General features: G+C 42.1%; 1 protein-coding gene across 10 annotated transcripts; it reads right to left on the minus strand.

Moving 5' to 3' along the window:
* Positions 1-969: 969 nt before the first annotated feature.
* On the minus strand, positions 970-17,498 carry SAMD8 (sterile alpha motif domain containing 8). Of its 10 annotated transcripts, none has more exons than XM_064464934.1 (7): positions 17,032-17,386; positions 12,272-12,399; positions 9,533-10,137; positions 7,643-7,738; positions 6,761-6,878; positions 6,071-6,221; positions 970-5,115 (listed from the first exon to the last, which is right to left on the minus strand). In XM_064464934.1, the coding sequence occupies exons 3-7, from the start codon at positions 10,108-10,110 to the stop codon at positions 4,811-4,813; spliced, it is 1,248 nt and encodes a 415-aa protein (XP_064321004.1). In that variant the 5' UTR covers positions 10,111-10,137; positions 12,272-12,399; positions 17,032-17,386; the 3' UTR covers positions 970-4,810. The 10 variants fall into 10 exon arrangements, with proteins under 10 accessions (XP_064321004.1, XP_064321006.1, XP_064321007.1 ...); XM_064464936.1 differs by having other exon boundaries at positions 17,027-17,386; XM_064464937.1 differs by lacking the exon at positions 17,032-17,386 and adding an exon at positions 16,680-16,944.
* Between the last annotated feature and the right edge of the window lie 2,336 nt (positions 17,499-19,834).

Consider the following 19,834-nt stretch of genomic DNA (forward strand, 5'->3'; position numbering starts at 1 on the left):
TCACAATACTGTAGTGTTTACAATAGTGTTTACAGGGTTCTGAGGGGTTTTTGGGTGTTTTTCTTCCTATAATGAACAAACCGTAAGTAGGTTCACTCCAAAGGACCTTTCTTCCTCAGAAATACTGTTTTAATTAGAATAGTGACAGTGCCAAAGATACATCGGAAACAGAAACCAGTATGAACCATCTGTGGTCTACCAATTAACCCTTGGTTGCTAGAGTCTGTACGTGCAAAACAATTCAGAGGATCAGGCGGCTCACTGCTGGGACTTCTGCTGAAGGTACTGCCACCTTGACAGGACTATGGCAGCTCTAGTATTTACAGGTCAAGTTTCTGTGAAAGTATCCTAGATTATTCAAAAAAATCCCAGAAAAATCAATACTGTCTGTAGATTACTGCAAATTCTCCCCAGCCCTTCAGTAAAAACTACATAGGCAGGATGAAAAACTACCACTGTTGTTATAGGTTACTTTTCCTTTGTTACACTCCAGGTCCACAAAACCCACTTTTTTTTTCTTTCCCTTTTCTTCTGTAGACATCGGCTATTTCTTCAAATGCGTATGTAATGATTAAGACTCAGCTCCACAATAGTTTTGGTGCTTGGAAACCTAGTGGACTTTCGTACATCAAAAAAAACGGCTAAATAGTAATGACCACGCCTAACACTGAAGTATGCAAGCACTGCTCAAAAATCCCAGAGATAGTAACTGTTGCAAAAGACTTGTACTGATGTCCCAGTTCCACCCTTCCCCCTTCGATACTCTTTTTGGCACTACCTGAGACACAGCCGTACAGAAAAGATTATAGGAACCTGCACTTCTATCCTCACTGAAGGGTTTCAGTACTTCTGAATAAGGTTATTTAACACACTTGCATCAAAAAAGAAATTTTTTTTCAGATCATTTCACTGACTCTTGCTCCTTAAAGCAGCTAACGAACAATGCTTTATTTTGATACTTTTAAAAAAAAAACAAACCAAAAACCCAAACCCCCAAACAGATTTATTCTCTCAGAACCCAGTTAAGTAGTAAATTTTTTTTTTTTACATTTTACTGGAATGTTTTCTTTTGTAGTAGATGGGGGGAAGAAATCAGGGAAAACAAAGAGACAGGGACATCACCCACTCCCATTACTGCAGCAGTACAGCATGCATAGCACGTGCTGGCCTTGTCCAAGAACACGCTTAAACTAAAATGGTAACACCCTCACTGAAGTCAGAGGATTTAGTGATTTGCTTAAAGTTAAGCATATAATTTGCCTCATCCCAAGCAGCATATTTACAGGATCCAATTCTTACTGGTGTTGGACATGTAAATACCTCACGCCTATCTACATTTCTGTACCAACACGTGTGTGTTATCTTGCTTGCCAGAGGACACAAAGATAACCTGTGGAATCGTTCCGTATCGTTGTTCAAGAACAGCTGGAGGAACCACGCCTAAAGATCCTCCCAGAAGCTTCTATCAGTGTAATAAGAATTTGCTAAGACCCCACATCTATGAAAGCCTGATTTTTGCATGCAGGTGTAACGTCATAAAACTGCTAGTTTAAGGGATCTTCCAGAAAGGAAAAACTAAAGGCAAAAGGTTTAGGAAAGCTATTATAAGAAGCTGTGTCATAAGGTACAATGAAAAAAAATAATAGGAGAGGGGAATGCCTGTGTGCCTGTCACCTTCAGGTAGGTGCATACATATCCCCAAACTGATATTAATAAGGAAGAGCTCAAGACTATTGTAAAGTCTCAAATATCACTAGATTTGCTAAGCTACCAAAAACCCAACACCCTCCCCTTCTTTTGTATATCCAGTTACCGAGTTAGACCTTTCTACTTGATTAGTTCGTGCACTCTGTAGCAGTAACGTCGTTAGACACATGCACTTGCTGGCAAACACAGTAATCCATTCACTACTCCGAATTCAGATCATGCGTGCGCTCCCACAGAGCGCAGATGACTTTGCACAACATAGGTGCAGCAACTTAAAGGGCAGCAAAGGCTGCTGCAGGACGTAAGAGGGAAGGACGACCCTGAACGCATTTAGCATTAAATCCAAGGCCCAGCGATGCTCTGCTGCCTTTACTTAAAAAGTGCTTGTCAGCAGCAGAGAAGCAGCAAATTGCTTTTAAAACACTCTTTAAAAAAAAGGAAGTACGGAACTTTAAGCGTTGCAACTTGTTTCCATCTAATTAACAGCAAAGCTTATGTTACCAGCTTTACCAACTGACGGTGCTCTTTTGCATGGAAAATCAGATCTTTTTCTGTCTTCTATCAATTTCAAGCCGCCTTCTTGCATGCTTATAGACAAACAAAATAACTTCCAAAATAGAAGACAACAATTGTCCTGACAATGTTTTAACCCACTTCAATGCTCACGAAACCAACCACTGTATATTACTTATCCTGGACTCAAATATTTAGCACAAAAGAACAAGCTTCCTTTAAAAAACAGATAGGCAATGCTGATTTAAAACATGGATTTACTTAACAGAATTTGAAAAATTAAATTAGAACAAAGAGAAGCCTTATGTTTCAACATATATGAACTTCATTTTTTAAAAAAAATAGTATTGAAATGATTACTTTATGTAAACATTGTTACACTGGTCTGTGCTTGAAAATTCTCCTGCACGTCTAAGTTGCAAAATAATTTTCCAGTTTAGACATGTTATAACTCAGAGTCCAATCCTGCACGTCCTGAGAACAGATGTTTCCTAGGGTTTAAAAAATAGCATTCATAACTCTGTGTGTATTGCAAAGGCAAATATAAACTAACCAAGAGAGCTCTTTGATTGTAAGGTCTCAAGAGGAATGTTCAACTTCCTTTCTGAAATCAGAAAGGTAAGAACAGCAAATGAAAAGCCTTTAAACCTTTCAGAATATTTTCTCCTTTTTTTTCTTAAGTATAGCATACTCCTCCAATTTGGATGGAAAGAGCCATCAGGCTATGCCAGATTGAACAATATAGTATTATACCTGAAATTTTGCTAAAAAATGTGAATGTTACAAATCTAAAAGCCTGCAGAATAGTACAACGTGTGTGTGCTCAGTACAGTTGGCAGGAATACTCTAAGGTATCACAATTCCTCTGTGGAACCAGAGCTAAATTAAGTTACAAAAGTAATATACTACGAAGAGCAGAAGACAGTCAAGACAGTACAATCCAGGTACACAAAAGGAACACAATACAGCAAGGGGGAGCCCACAGTAGATTACAAGCCTCCAAATACAAAACTGTCTCGCAAAATTCCACGGGGATTCCTTTCCATGCAAACAAGTACATTGTGGCCATTAAGTCAGCTCGTACCAAGCTGGAAACGCTCCATGTAACCTTCCAAGGCTGACTTACACTACCTTTTGCACATACCACCTATTCTGAAATTGCAATAACCAAATTAAAAACTCAACACAGTTTTTCTGCTTTGCATCTTTTACCTATCAGTTTGCATTTAGCATAAATCTAATTTCAAGTCTCTACAGCCAATGTTAGCATTGTCCCCTTACACAGCACCACAGAAGAGATCACCAACCGTGTGACCCCTGCTCACACCAGGGACTCGAGCGTTGGTTTGGGGCATGTTTTGTGGTGGTCTTGTTTTTAGGGTTTATTTATTTATTTTAAAACATCCAAACCTCAACTGCTTATGGTACTTTTATCTTTCAGCATAGTAAATGAGCAACTCAAATCAAGCCCTAGCCTCTTTTCATACTTGTTAGAAGAACATATACTGTGTGTATCGAGATATATATATAAACAAATATACTGTGTATATAGATCCAGAGATACTCACCATATTGTTGACACCAGAGTGCTAAAACATACATCAATATGAGCACTATTTCCAATACTCACTATTATTACTTTTCCTGAAAGAGTTACTACATGCATTTTCCCCATCCATTTATGGGACAGTAAGATATATGAAGATAACTGTTCTGTTTTTCAAATGTTAAAAGAGCTGCTCCTAAAAAGCATGCACAGGTTTGGGTATAAAGCAATTAAAACCACACAAAAGTTATTTTGTGGCTTTAAACTCACTAAAGCTAAATTAACTTCACTTTCTGTGAATGCAGCATTTAACTCATTTATTTAAACACAAAAGGGAAAACTTTCAAGTGCTAGAACAACCATATAGACAACTTATGGACTAGACTAAATAAGCTCTCATTAGAAAAACATCATCACTGCATAGCCACAAGGCAGACTTTCATTTTTGGCAACCTGTACGCAGACCATTTATATTTATATTGTCAATTATACTTTAAGACTTGTTATTTAACAGTTAAGAGACCCTTTCAGCAAGGAGCTAGACTGCTTTCCTCATTATGACACACTACTCCTCAATCTTTAAGCACACACAGAGATTGTTTCAAAAATTACATTTATGACTGTTTTAAAAGAAAATCTTCATAAAGTTCTAATTTTTTAGTCAGTATATGTAAAGGCTGACATGTCAGGTAACGAAGGTTATTTGGAGCTGTAAAGGGCACATTATATTCAGTACAAACACATATTTGAGGTTAAAGTTAAACATTCACACAGCACCTTACTTAAGGGTAGCGGGATTCTGGTTCATATTCGTGGTTCGCTGATAGCCTTAACCGGTCCCTGCGTTGTTTTGTACTTAGCAACAAGAACGCAAAAGACAGCCCTGTGGTGTGGGAACCTCATTTTACGGCTAAGGATCTACAGAACAAGACAAGGAGGCGGCAATCACAGAGTGAAAAATCTTACTTAATATCCGCTGCCCCAGCCCCCCGCAGCTAGCCTTGTAGGATCTTAGTCACAATGCTTCAGAAAACCACGCGCTCTTCAGCCAATTAATCTTTTCAGTATAGTAGGTTTGGAGAAGGGCCAGCAATACTCATTGGGAACGGTACCATTAACATTGCATTCAAAAAAAGAAAACATTGGAAACCAGATCCTTGCTCTCCTACTCTGTTGATATGCTCTAGTATTAGCCAGCGTATGGTAATACAAAAAGAGTCTTGTAGTGATGTAAAAGGCAATGAAGACATCTATAGAATAATGTTCATGTGCAGCCAAAATGAAGAAAATTCCGAAGAGATTCAGGACCCAGGATAAGGTATGCAAGAAGTTCCAGCTCCTTGGTGTATCTAGGAGAAAACAGAAAGGGACTAACCTTGAATGTCTCAAAAATCTGGGTCATTACGAGATCCAGGCCTAGACACAACAAGGTTTCACACAGATTTTTCATCCAAAATGTGATGAAGTTACTGTCTTCACCTGGATATTTTTTTTTACATCTACAGGTCCAATAAATCCAATGAAAACAACCACACAAGTTATAATCTCTCATTTCATGACTTCACTTACGGCTATCATGCATTTCTGGGTTAATAGAGCATCCTAAAATAGTTTTGGACCATGCAAAGCAGAATTCTTCAGTCAACTAACTTCTTTCAATGAAAATCATGCCTTTTTCACGTAATAAGGGGAAAACTGTCACAAAGCATATATTATTCTGTTATCGCAGTCATTCCATCATAGGTGAACTCAAACTAATTATCTTAGCTTGCTGTATAATGTATCAAATAGCACTTCTATTTATGGGAGACTATTATTGTTTCATATATTCTCACTCATTATGAGGGCTGGTACTTTGGCTTTATGGATTACACTAAGTGTACACATGCCTAGCCTGGTATTTTGCCCAAGAGGAGGCAGATACCTAGGGAAGTGTACAGGAACAGCCAGTCATAAATATCTTCCCTAGTATTCTCCCAGTAGCAATCTAGAAGCCTTTCTAATTTTCTTGGCTCACTTGTTCTTTCAAATGTGCCCGCCCTACTCATCCTTCCGTTACTCTGGGAGGTGCTGCTCCTTTCCTGGGTGCAGGTGAGCTGTCACAAATCTGAGAAAGAGCAGAGCAATCCGAGTTTATAGCTGTTTGCTTTAATGTTACGCTCTGAACTCTGAGGAGGCTGAGCAGCAGATATTCTTAACACTTAAGGACATTCAAGTGTTTACGCTCTCGCCCCCTTGGTTGACAGCAAGCAGTACATACTCTTCGCACTTAAGGACATTCAAGCATTGACACTCTGTACTTACATTCCGTGACAAAGAAGTTGAGCATGGTCAGGACGACAGTGTGGCCACTGAACATGTAATCTCCACACGTGTGTACTCCCGTCAGAGTCATTCCAAAGCCACTCCATATTGCAAATGCCCGCTGGAGTTTTGCCCAAACATTGCCGTACAACTAAAAGAAGTGACATTAACCTTCAGTAAGTTCCAACCCCACCACCGAGCAGTATGTCCTTAGAGTGAGCTGTATAGCGCTATGTGTGTTTGGTGCCACTTGTCATGTCAGGGCTTTCATTAAAATGCAGGTCAGCGCATCTTTGTATTTTATTGAGGCAGTGAGTCACAATTTAGTAACGACAGTTATTAATTGTATTCATCATACCTCTGATGAATACTGGAATTTAGGGCAAGCATTTTGTTGCAAGTGATTTATATACAGACACTGCCACTTTTTAAAAAATGTATTCAGCCTCCCAGTGTGTCATTGCCAAGCTTCCAACTCAGCTCAAACCTCTTCTAACTAAAAGTTAGGATAAAACCATGAAATCCCATGTTCTATGGAATATCCCTTATTAGAAAGGGTGACATAATAACAACACACATCTAACATCATGGTCACAACAATCTTAATCATATCTAAAATAAAATTTTAAAAGAAAAAAACAAACAGAAAAGGAAACAAGAAAAATAAGTTAAAGCATTTGAAGTTTTTACCTTTCCAGTACACTGCAAGTGCTGGCCCGGCACAGAGAGTGAGGTAACAAACATTGTAACACAACGTAATAAGAATACTGTCCCCATGAGGCTGCACAGCCTTCGCAGAAGTATAGATCTGGGAAAAGTACATAGGAAATGTTTGCAAGAATCCTAATATATTGTATTTTTAAATCTGGAAAGTTATGATAAAAACATTTGCCCCCATCCAACCTAACCCCATGAAGTCCCTTCTCCATTGCTGCAAGTTTCACAGTAAAAAGTCGTTTGGGTGGTGGGGTTTTGTTTGTTTGTTTTTTTTAATTTTTTTTTTTTTAGTAGTACTATAAAGGTACACTTCCATATGACAGGGTGAGACACTAGCAAGCTCTCTGTCACCGAAAGGTACAGCCCTGCTCCTCTACAACTACACTTGTACTAGCTTTGGCACTCACCCCTTCTGTTGGCAAACTGATAAAAATCAGCAAACTGGTAAAAATTTAACTTAAAGTCCTCATGCACACAAAAGGGTTTTCTACCCTTCAGTGACAGCAAGCTGCTAGGCTGGCGCAGTCATCCTGTGGAATTTCATTCTCATAGGATTTTATTATTTATACACAAAGTTGTTACAGTATGGGAGTATATACTCACAACCCTCTGAAATAAATATGTTCTGAAGGAAATTACACATAAATCTGGTAGATAAGTAAATTCAGACTACTCCTTTGTAATTCACAAGTCACCATTCTTGATGAAATCCTCCCTAATCCATTTTGACAGGGACATACTGGAAGCTTACAAGTATCTTACTAAATGGAAAACCTTAAGCAATCATCACTAATTCTTGTTACAGTCCTTTCTCTGAATCAAAGTACCAGTTAATTGGAATTTTATATACTGTACCTGTGTTTGTGAAGCAGAAGAACCAACAGCCAAATGTAGCACAGAATTACACCACATACTTCAGTCATAGCAAAAGCCCACGGTATCCTAGGGACGCTAGAAAAAAAAAAACAGGATGAAGGAAGAAAGTTAAACTTACAATACAGAGGCTTAATTTTCCTCTCTAGCCTCAGTATTTAGAATAAAGGCATATAAAGTTCTAATTACAAGACTAACTTGCATTAGTCTGACAACAGCTTAAACTACAACCAAATATTATTTTGTTAGACTGAATTAAACAGAATTTGAACTAATCTTTAATTACACTATCTCCTTTCTAGTATTTTCAGCAGACATTTACTCAGAATTCACTACGTCAAAGAAACTCTCTAGCGTGCTCTCTGAATTTATGCATGCGATTTGCTAACAGGATGCGTTCCTCTACCATTGTTTCCCAACAACCTTTTTCATTCTGACACAAACTTGCATCACATCAGTTATGCTGCTTATGCTTGTAGGAATGCCATGTCAACACAATGAATGAAATGCTGCAAAGTCTAAAATCCTAAATACTTGTGATGAAGCAGAACTGTACGGGAAAGTGTTAGGAAAAATAAAAATTGTTTCCAAAGTTAGATTTCAATGATAATCACTATATGTGAACCCTTTAGCCTCGCTTGTCAAAAAATTTAAGCCTTCCTTGCACACATATGGCACCCGTAACAATTTCCGCTCTGCTACTTCACCAAAATACAGATTGACAGATTTCAAGAGAGGCTGCTCCTCGCACCTTTGTGTTGCCCTTGATACAAAGGGGTAGCAAAGCGCTACTCGGACGCTGGCTGTGTAGTAATCCCCTCGCATCGTTTTGCGAGCTGCTGCTTTCTGACCTCCCCCGTCCTCCTGCCCACTGAACACCGTGGTAGTGCCCCGGCAACAAAATCCAGTAGTGCCATAGCTCCCGGTCTCTCTCCTCTCTTCCACTCTGCCGGGTGTGGTCCATCCTTTCTGAGTTTTATCTAATTTTATGGGGGATTCTGCAAACTTACAAGATTAGACCACCACTGACTTCACAAAAACCATTAATGGAAATGACTGGCAGGAATAAGGAGACCACAAAGACTGAAATCTTGAAAAGTTTATCTAGTCTTTTAAAACTCTCTAGGCAGCAAGTTCTCTATGGTAAGTACACTTGCTCACCGGCAGCTTTTAGCCCCGGTTAAATCTGCAGTCAATGACTAGAATTTCACCTTTGCTATTGTGTCTCTTTTCTGCCCAAAGTAGAATATCTTCTTTTAAAAATGAGCAGGTACTGTGTAACTTACAACAGTGTTTTAGTACACAGATACTGTATGGTTGAAAAAGATACTGGTCTACTCAGTCTACTTCAGAGTTTCCCCAAACCATCTTCAGCGAGTTGGCAGTGGGGAGACAGAATCATACATGCTGTATGATATTAAATACAGTATCAACGCTATCCCCCTTCAATTTCCTTGCTCACTGGCAGACCAAAATACTCCTTCATCAATTTTTTCTGTTCCAAGACATACTAAACCTCATAGCAGCATCTGGATTTCAGAAAATGCATACGGCTGCTTACCTATGCCAGCTGACCATCACCCTTTTTACTAGAATGCGAGGCTGGACTAACTAATTCCTGTGTTGTGATTAGCTAAAAACGTAGAATTAAATACAAACTGGGTAGAACAGCAGCTCGATTTATTTTCCCACGACAACTAAATCTCTGCATCCAACTGACACACATTTCAGTCTTAGAGAGGGGTTTACTACACTATAATTACTATTTTGCAGCAGCATCTTCAAGAGCATATGAAACTTTGAGAACGAAGAAAATACAGCCTATGCCTTAACCTCTCAGTTACTGCTTTGCTTTAAAAGAAAAATTCTTACCTGTCTAGAAATATGTCTGGCAGAGGTGGATATGTTTGCATGTCGGGTACTCGCTCATGCACTATAACCATAACGAACGATGTAAAGCCAAACACTATGAAGACATACACACAACTTAAAACTGTCTTCCAATACTCTGGGTCCAGCCTTCGGGTAGAGTGTTTGTTTTTGCCATTCGCATATTGATACTGATCACCGTTCAAGTCAGTAATTGGTCCGTCACAGTCCCGTGGTACTTCACCGTTACAAAACCAGTCCGTCCCCTGCAGTAAGGCAACACTCGGGCCCGCTGTGCCAACATGACTGTCGCTGTTGTAACCCAGCTCCTCCAGGACATCAATATGTTGCTTCTGTAGCTTGCGTATGGACAGCATTAGCCTTTTGATATCCCCCAGGACTTTGATTTCCAAAGGAGGGGATCGTAAATCATACTCGGTAAGTGTCAGCAGCGTAATTCCATCTAGCCTGTGTCTATTGCACAAAACATCCACGTATTCACAGAAGCCTTCTTCCTTCAGCCACCTGGCCACGTTCTTGGTAGTCCAACGTCGAATGCAAAGCTGATTATTGCCCGCCATCCTCCTCCTTTATCCAATAAAATCGACCTGTTACATATTGGAGAAACAAGTCCTGAATGTTTAACAAAGATTACTGAAATGTCAGTGTATTTTGTGCAATTTTTGATGCTTAATTAGCCAAAGGCATTTTATGTAAGAGCCAGCTAAAAAACAGGCATATAATTTATTAGCTAAGTAATATAAAAATGCTTTCTAAAACATTTTTATTCAAGCAAAGCAAAATTATCTCACCTGCTCCTAAGCAGAAATTTAAAGCTACCAAGAAGCAGAATATCTCCTAGATGTACCCAGTCTACTTTTATTCTTTTGTTAAAGAAGAAAAAATCCGAGTTTGTTCATTACACTAGGCAATGAAAACCAAAGATTACTCTGTTTAAATACCAGCTTAATCATTAGTCTTTTTCACTGTTTGCAGTTTATGAACTAAGCAAGAAAGTATAGCCAGCAACCATGTCAAACTGAAAGCTAAAATAATACATTACAGGTCCCATTCATTCCACTGTTTTAAAAGATATACTGAGGCTGTGGTGGCATGACACTTCCCACTCACCCCTCCCAAGTAAACCTAAGACTAAGTATCTACAATGATACTGACCTGAGGCATCTTAGTTGTACGTTGATGGTGCAGCCATCATATTTCTATCTTAGTTTGATCTCAGTACTTAAGACAGATGCCTATTATATTGCAAATCCTTTAAAATAGTCAGCTTTCAAAATAAGGTTACTAGAAATCAAGCATTAGCTTTAATTCCAAAGCATCTTCAGAAGTGATGTGGTAATAGATAACACACACCAAAAGCAGAAGAGATGTGTTCTCTTCATACAGATTTCTCATTAATTGTTTTCTTGACTCAAGAATTGTTTGAAAGAAGGCAAGACATCTCAGCACCACTTCCACCACATGGAGGTGACAAGTCACCAGAACCACCAGCTTAGAACAACCACCAGCAAAAAATTAATCACAGACTGTTACGTGGAATACATGAAGACAACTCTAAAAGGCTACCAGTGACGTAAAAGTAATAAAAAGCTTATCTAATATTTAAGACCCACAGCAGTGTGGAATGGACTTGTGCATAATTTATATTTGGTGGCTTATGTACAGCTACAGTCTAAGAAACAGCTACCATTCCACCGCTCTTTTGTACTCTAAAAAACAGTCTAGTTCTAATTAACTAGAATGCTTCAATCATGCCAGCCAAATCTCAGAAAATACAAGACAGCACAATACACATACATCATTCAAGGTTTTCAGACTGAAAGCAAGGAAGCAGTCTATTTAATCTATTATTTAGCTTCTGTATACAGTAAACAGGTCCTCAAACTCACCATGAATATTCAACACAAAGTTTTACATGGTCTTGAGGGGCACAGCTCTTCCACAAACAGAAGCTCTTTCCTCCTCACTTCTCTTTTTAAAGAGGTGCTGTACCTATTGTTACAAGTAGCTTGTATTGTAACTGGATGCAACTTCTTCCAGATTACATGTAATAGGACCACACATTATTCTATATCAGGAGAGATTTGATGCATCCAGTGAGATTTCCCAGAAGTGCAAAAGAGATACTTTAGAAGAAAAACAAGCAAAATCAAATCAAAGCTGCCCTTCTAAAAGAATTAAAGGAGCGGTACTTCTGAAGATATTCTCTCTGGAGTTGATTGTTTATTAACACCATGCATAGTGCATAGCTTTAACTTCTCTAAACTCCATATACAGTCAATGCCTATCTATGCTTTAATACCTTGATTTAAGTAGCTGCCAATATATCCATAAACCACTGCTAGAAACTATGCATTTACTATACCCTGCCTTATAAAAGGGTATTTGCTCATTTCTATGTCGTCTTACTATTTTTGAAACTCTTGCTCAAAACAACTGTAACTACTTTGGTCACACAGCTATTCACAAAATAAATTATTAGATTTAATTTGTAATTAATGATCAGTTAATTGACCTTATTTGTACTACGTATTTTTATCTTACTCCAGTAAAAACAAACAAACAAACTTGAGCTGCTTATCTGGACTGCCAGCTTTCCTTACCCAGAACTACAAAATACTGAAAAAAAAAGTTAATCATGGTGGCTTTTCTAACACTGTAATCATCACAAGTTTTCTAAAAGCAGTGAATTTAGACTCACCATAAATACACTCAACTTACTGATTTGTCTTCTAGCCAAAGCAACTTCTGGAGGCAAAGGCAGGAGACTCTCCCTAGCCTACGAGGATCCTGTTCGTTTGTCACAAGTCAAGTAGCCTAACACCAGCCTAGTGTTTCTTCATCTGGCACTGCAGGAATAAAAATACGTGCAATAAAAGTGACCTTACAGCACTGAATAAGCACATCCACCAAAGGTCACTGCTGAAAGGGCTGGACCTGGGAGAAAGTCTACATTAACCTTAAGATGCACCTGAGAGCACTTGCTCCTGTTTTTAAACGCTGTCAAAGACATTTAACCGACTGGAGAAGACAAAGACATCAACAAAAGAAACCAGCACTTTCACAAAACACAAGCTTAAACCATTCCACACAGCTGGCAGCTAATTTCATCACAGCAGTTAAGTTCGGTTTTGATGATGAGGCAGTTTTTAAACTCAGAAGCTGCCTTCTCCAGACTACTCATTAAGTGCCACTTTTGTAGTTTAAAGCACTTTCCCTAATAACCTTAGCACCTGGAATACAATACAGATCCGTGTGCCCAACTGCTCCTGTTCAGTTTTGAAGCTTACGAATGCTACGTAACATTCCCAGCGCTACCCACCTGCGAGGCAAGACTGACTAGTGCAGCAGAAGAGACCGAGCCACCCGCCTAACTGTACTTGTCTTCTGAAAGAGAACAGCACTGGTAACTACTTTGCCTTCCACATTACTGGTTTTATTGCTGAAACCAAATAATGGATAACATTATTTAAGGATGAAAAACATGCATGAGTAACAGAGCAAGCACAGACTTAAGCGTCAGAGGGCAAAATATACTTTTTGCCTGACATCAGCAGTGTCTGTAGCTAGCGACTTGATTACTTTCCTGCTCCTGTGACTTTATATTTAGTCAGCTCATCAGCAGTACATATCATGTGTCCCGCTTCCCTTTTTCCTCCCCCAGTCTTTCAATTAACAGCATGAACACAACTAAATATGAACTTCATCGGTATGTGTAAAAGTATTTTTTTAAAGAAAAATGTTACTTTATGAGCCATGAACATTTCTACAATCTCATTAGGACATTTTAAACAAAATGAGATGCCTCCAAGAGGCTGAGTATACCCTTAGCACGGTATTTTTCCTAAATATATATTTAAATATGGAAAATTAATCTATCTCAAAGTGATTATCCACAATTCTATCATGCTTTCCTCTACTGAATTACTCCTAGTCAACCGTGAAGTCCCTAATCTTCCTAGCATGCAGACTCCGAGGCAGTATATTAAGGTAAAAATGTGGAAAGTTGAATATGATTATCACTACTCTAGCCAAGGAAAATTAGCATTAACATCACACTAACATCAGGCTGCAATCTAGTTCCAGAAACAAAAAGCAATTACACCAGAATCATAGCTGAAGCGTTAAATAAGACACTAGTTATGCCCATGGCAGTCAGCAGAGTGCTGACGGGATGCATTTATTCCAGACGCGCATGCAAAACTACCAGCACCATGACTGCTTCACCCCCTGCCCTCATGAGCCTGGCAGAGCCTAGGCCTCTCCTTGCTCACATGCCTCTTGGCTTTTTTCCCCAGGTGGGTTCAGTTCTCACCATCCACAAGAGGAATTTTAGGAAGGACACTGAAGAACTATCACATCTCAGGTGATTTAGCTTAGGTTTCTTTGTGGAAGGTTTCAAGCTGAAGTTTGAACATAGGCAATTCCAGCTCAGCCCCTCCTTCGCTGGGTCTGCCGGCCCAGGAGCACGGCATCTCACACCTCGGGGGGAAAAAGTTTTGCTGTACGAAGGCTGCTGGTTCACAACATGGAGAGGACCCAGGTTTGAGGCCCTGGCTCCGCAGCACAAACAAGCTTGCTCACAAAACCGCCTCGTTGTGCATCCGAGGTCTCAGATACTCTGCTGACTTGCACCAGAAGCTCATCACTTGCTCTTCCTGAAAACTCTACATTCTTCAGAGCTGATTTAAAGCAAATAGCAAAGGTATCATTGCCATATAGTACACAGTGACTTAATCCGTACCTTCTAAATGCCACCATATATAGTACAGTAACGTGTAAACAAGAGAAGAGAAAGAACACTTGCAAAAACAACACATAATTTTTCAAGGGTCTTTTAATACAAAAGCTACCATGCTATATGTAAAACTGATTGAACACAACAAAATGCCCACTGCGAGACAAACAAAACTGGAGAAGTGTTCTCCTGGAGCAAGCATACAATAACTTCAAATGCAGAATTATTCCTGTAACACTTGCATTCGTGTTTTGCTTAGCAACTTTCTGTCAGTTGTTTCACAAACATTTCTAATAACTGAGATTACCAGCAGTGTTTTAACCATATTCAAAGGTCTTCGTGATTTTTATGAAGATAAGAAATCTCATGAAGTAACACTTGTTTAGTTTATTGTATGTCTTAGGTTTCAAACCATCAAGGAAGATGTGCTTTCCAAGAATTATTCATTTGGAGTGCTGCATTGTGGAAAATACAGAACTGATACTGTAAAATCAAAGATTAGCTCCTTGGGCTCAGATGAGTCCCTCTCGGAACGCCTCCATGCAAAACTGACAGCAGCTACTACAGAAAGCCCTGAAAGCTAAGCATTCATATGAACCACTAAGCGCAGCTACCTATCGCAGCAGGCTGAACAGAACACATACTGCTCCCTGACTTTTACACCTCATTAAACCAAATGGGTTGTACTATACCCAAGTGAACACTGAGTGGCTCAATTCCTCACCTACTAACAAGCTAACAAAACATTTTTTATCCTACCACCATAATTCAAGGCACACACAAGTGATTTTTAAACAACTAATCAAGTACTCCACTGATCTTAGGATGTAATTCACAGTATTTCGTTAATATTTGTACAAGATCTTGAACATTTCACATGCTAAATGTCAAGTGTCAAGTAGTTTTTCTTCCAACTTCAAGAAACAGTACACCCATCTCGTAACAGAATGTTTGCTGCTCTTTACCCTTATACACCTTAGCAGTGAAGCAGTTCAGGTTTGCTTTTCCCCATTTATTTCTTTGGTTTCTTCCCACACCCTCACGGTTGGATGGAACTAGGGGGAGACACGAACAGCCTCTCCGTACAAATTAATACCAGGACAATATCTGAAGTGAAACTGTGTTTGTTCTCACACTCCACAACCATTTACAACCTGATCTTTCTGATCTAGTGAAAATCTAGGAGCCTTCTTCATTTTAAATGCATTAAAATAAAACAGAAATACAAAACTTTTAGAAGTTATGTGATTATCAAATAAATATTTATAACGTAATATGGTTTATGGATCTCTTCCAGCTTAGCAGGCTGTAAAACTGAGCTCTGTACAAAGAAAAGCGATCGCACAGAGCCTGAAAGATTGCAAAGCCTAGGCCAACCTGTATTTTTAATTGTATACTACAAAAAAACCAAAACACCCAAAAACAACCCAGCCAGCCGGCAAAAAGAACATCACATAGAAGGGCAAACAACATAATTGAAAATTCTTGGTCTTTACAAATCTACAGAATATTTCCTTCACAGCTAAGCAGCACTTTGGGAAGTTTCAAAGATTTTTGATCCGAAAGAGCTTCTTTCCACTGGGTATAAAAATCACTTCACCCCAATCCCGCAAGCTAATGCCACCTTTTTTCTATATCGCAGAGAGCAAAAGGAAGAACGCAACCCCAGGCATTTCCTTACCTCCGATACCCAGCAAGAGGCACCCCCCACCAAACACGAGGGGCACTTAAATGCCAGGGAGCATCCAGCTGAGTTCCTGCACCCCAGAGCACAGCGCGACCGCGGCTCCGTGGGGGTGGCACAGGCACCTGCGCAGGGCCTGGCGGCAGGAGGGAGCTCGGTGGGGATGGAGCATGCTTAGCGCGAGTGGGGTCTTCGTCGAGTCATCCTACGGCGCCCCGCGTGTGGTGGGGTCTTATAGAATAAGCTTTGCAAATGGAAGTGTCAAATACAAAGTCATGAGACCACTTCAACTCCAGTTACAGGCCAGTAAGTATGTGAACGTTAAAACTGCCTCTCCTTCCATTACCTTATGGAGCTGAAAAACCCTACCCTCTCGAAATATACTTTTAAAAAGCAGCAAACAGCAACCCAGTGAGGAGTCTGAGGGGCATTAGCCACGCGGAGTGGGGAGGCTGAGCGGGTAACAGCCCTGCAGAGCTCCAGCTTTCTAAACCCACGCAGGCCGTAACCTCACGCCAGCCCTGTCCCACGCAGGCAGGCTGCTCCTGGAGCCGCAGGGTTGCGCGGAGCAGCCACTCGCACCGCTCCTCCACGGCGCTAATCAGCAAACCCCACCTGCTCAAGAACTCCTTCGCCCAAAACTAAATACTCTGTCCCCAGAAAACCCACCAGTTTTACTCAGAGGGAGGTGAAGGACCTGCCCTGACCTGGCACGGCCGCTCCGACAGCCGGCTGCCGTAGCGCGGACCCGCAGCCCGGGCGCCCGGCACCGCTCCCGCAGGCGGTCTGCTCGCTGCGGAGGCCGGCGCGGGAGCGGGCAGCCGCGGGTTCCCCTCGCCGGGCAGGCCCGTCGCCGCCCCGCCTGCCGGCCGGCCGCCCCTCCGCCTCGCCGCGGCCTCTCCCCGCTCCTGCGGCGGGCCCGGCGCCTCGGCCCCAGCGCGGCCACTGCGGCGGGGCGGAGCGGCCCCTTCCCTGCCGGGGCCCGCCGAGCCCGCCCGCCCGCCCGCCCCCGGCCGCGGCAGGGATGAGGGGAGCGCCCCCCGCCCAGCCCCGCCTCACCTCGCCTTGCCTCGCCCGGCCTGCCGCGCCCTGCCGCCGCGGCAGCGCTGAGTGCCGGTGAACCGGAGCCGGTGCCGGCCCCGGGGCGGCGGCGGCTCCTGCGCGCCCTCCCTGCGGCGGCGGGCACCGCCGCCACCCCATCACCCGGGCGGAAGCGGCGGGCGGCGGAAGGGGCGGGGGCGGGGCGGCTTCCGACAGGGGCCGCGGCGGGAGCGGGAGCGGGACGGTGACGGGGATCGTGGACGGCGATGCTCCCCGGCCGCCGCGCTGCGGCCTCCGCGGCCCAGGCCGCCGCAGGAGGCGATGGCGGTGGCCGGCCGCGGGCCCTGCTGACAGGGCTCTGAGGGCCCCGGCGCCCCTTCCGCCGCCCCCGGGCCGGGGCAGCGAGGCCCCGAACGCGTACCGGTACGGCCGGAACCCGCCGGCGCGGGCTCTTCTGAGGTCATCGGGCACAAGTGACCTCATCTCCCACGGCCCCAGCAGCGGGCGGCTGCAGGGAGCAGCGAGGGCGTGCCTTGCTTTTCTGAGACCGCGCTTACGTGAAGAACATGCTTAACGTGGCTCTTACCGTCTTAATACGTTCTTAGTTAATGTATTAATATGTTAAAGTACTTATTTGTGCATATGTTACACATACATGTTATGTCTACGTTCAATATGTGTCAACTTACGTGCTTAAACCAGGGCAAGGCTCTAAAACTCCTCCCAGAAGACAGCGTAGCGTGTTTATTCCCAGTACGATCCCCCTCCGACATCGGGAAGTACCTTAGTACAGCCTGGACGTGAGAAGGAGCTTGAAGTTTCTAACCACGCTAAATAGAATTGTCACTGATTTTTTTAATGAGAAATTACTAACACAGAGCAATCCTGCCATCATTTAAAAACCCACTAGCAGTGTCATGAAAATACCTGCACCCTTCATTTACAGGCGTATGTCAGGAGGAAGTAGAGGAGACGTGCAGGACCCTCGTGCTGTCAGTTTTCGTATCAAGCAATTGCTACAAAACATTTCTCTTTGGATGCACCATTTTTTTCGCACTGTTTTTCTTTTCTGATGTCTGTAGAAAAAAAATAAATCTGAAAACTGGCAGGTGGCCGGCAGCACTCAGTCATTTATCCACAGTGATCCAAAGCACCAAGGTGAACAGCAGGGATGACTTGGGAAGGCCTCAACAAGACATCGTAACTTCAGGTGCTCTGTAACCTATAAATAATACAAGCGGAGGGGATAGAAGGAGACAGACGAATTAGAAACAAATGACTCCAGAAATAAATCTATTTTGTGAATCAGCTGGCTGTGGGGGCAGCCAGCGCTTTGCAGCAGCACGATGCAGCCTGAAGAACAAGCAGAATGCGCTCGTTGATGATGCCATTACTGGGAGGGCCAAGACAAGTCTCAGTCGTAGCTCCAGTTGGAAGTAAAAAGCAGGTGCCAGGGCAGAAGTTGGCCTTATATTCTTTCTTCACAGAGCGAAGAAAAAGGATCTTTTGCAATCTGTAGGCACGTGGAGCTACAGTGAAACAAGGAAATTCTGCATTTCAAAATGCTTCAAAGCTAAGTCGGCAAGTCACCATGCAATCTAATGCAAATGTCCACGATTGTACAATCTCAGTTGTAATAGGCTATATACCTTTTAAATAGATCAAATACTGGATGTTCAGGACAGAAACAAGCTGTAAGAACTTGTGCTCATTGCCACATGCCCTGATACTCATTCTAAGATGCTTATCTGTTCCATCCTGCTTTTATTTTTTTACACCAAATGATGTGTAGTTTCCCAGAGGAGTTGCTGAAGTTGGAAGGAATGTTCCGCTTTCCTTGCCAGTTTAGCAGCCTCTGCAAACAGCGTAGGAATTAACCACAATTTCAGTCCTCACAATGTTCCCCTTCTTTACCTTTACATGAACTAGATGAAAAACTGACAAGTCTGAATTCTTCAGTGACAAACTGTAGAACAGATGTATGAATCTGAAAAAAAAAAACAACCAAAAAATGAAATGGACATTGTCTTCCTGTTAATAATGGATCTGTTAATAAAGCTGGTTTAATTGAGGTAATTGAGGTAATTTTGCTTACTCCAGGTCCACATATTCATATTCAAAGTAACTAGCAGTTATCTGACAAGGAAGACACAATTACAGGAGAGCCAGGCAATTCAGTTACACAAGACTTCATGCTTCTCAGCTATGTGCATTCTTGCTTTTTTCTGCTGTGTATTTTTCTTCACCAACCACCCGTCAATCACCACTTTCTGCACGCTTCCAGGTGCCAAGTTGGTACAATTTACAAAGCATTGCCGCATTTGCTTATAGCTGAAAAACTGGTTTGAGCTAAAAAGGTAAAAATAAGTAAAACCTGAAATTAGAAATGGCTGCAAACATAACTGTAGCAGGCTGCAGAGCTCTCTCATCACAGAAGAGGTCACCGTGTCAGCGCCTTAAGCCCAGCCGTAAGCTAAATCACCTTTCGGGATCTCCTTAGCCTTTTCACGGGAGGTGCCGGGGAAGCGCTGCCTCGTTCAGAGTGCTATGGCTTCGCTGTGGGGGGTTTTAACATAAACGTGCACTAGAGACCACCAGCGCACCAGATGGCAGGGAGGAAGCAGAAATGAAAGCGGAAGTTTCCTCATCCCTTTCCCTGCGCTGCTTGTAGCAAGGCCAGCGATCTGCCTACAGATGACTTCACAAGTTCAGTCTCCAGACTGTAGAAGTCCACGTTGGAAGATGAGCCATAACTGTATAAACCTGTGAATCCAGGACTACCTGAAGCTTACAGGCCCTGCGGTGTGTTATATCAGCGATA

This window comes from Phalacrocorax carbo, chromosome 13, assembly GCF_963921805.1.
Source record: "Phalacrocorax carbo chromosome 13, bPhaCar2.1, whole genome shotgun sequence".
Lineage (NCBI taxonomy): Eukaryota > Metazoa > Chordata > Aves > Suliformes > Phalacrocoracidae > Phalacrocorax > Phalacrocorax carbo.

Excerpts from the sequence above, each read along its gene's own strand:
- SAMD8 (XM_064464944.1), bottom strand. The coding sequence starts at position 10,110 with ATGGCGGGCAATAATCAGCTTTGCATTCGACGTTGGACTACCAAGAAC. Across the intron at positions 7,739-9,532 it reads CCAGACATATTTCTAGACAG|CGTCCCTAGGATACCGTGGG; the intron begins GTAAGAATTTTT and ends TTTTTTTTCTAG. Across the intron at positions 6,222-6,760 it reads ACTTGCAGTGTACTGGAAAG|TTGTACGGCAATGTTTGGGC; the intron begins GTAAAAACTTCA and ends CACTTCTTTTAG.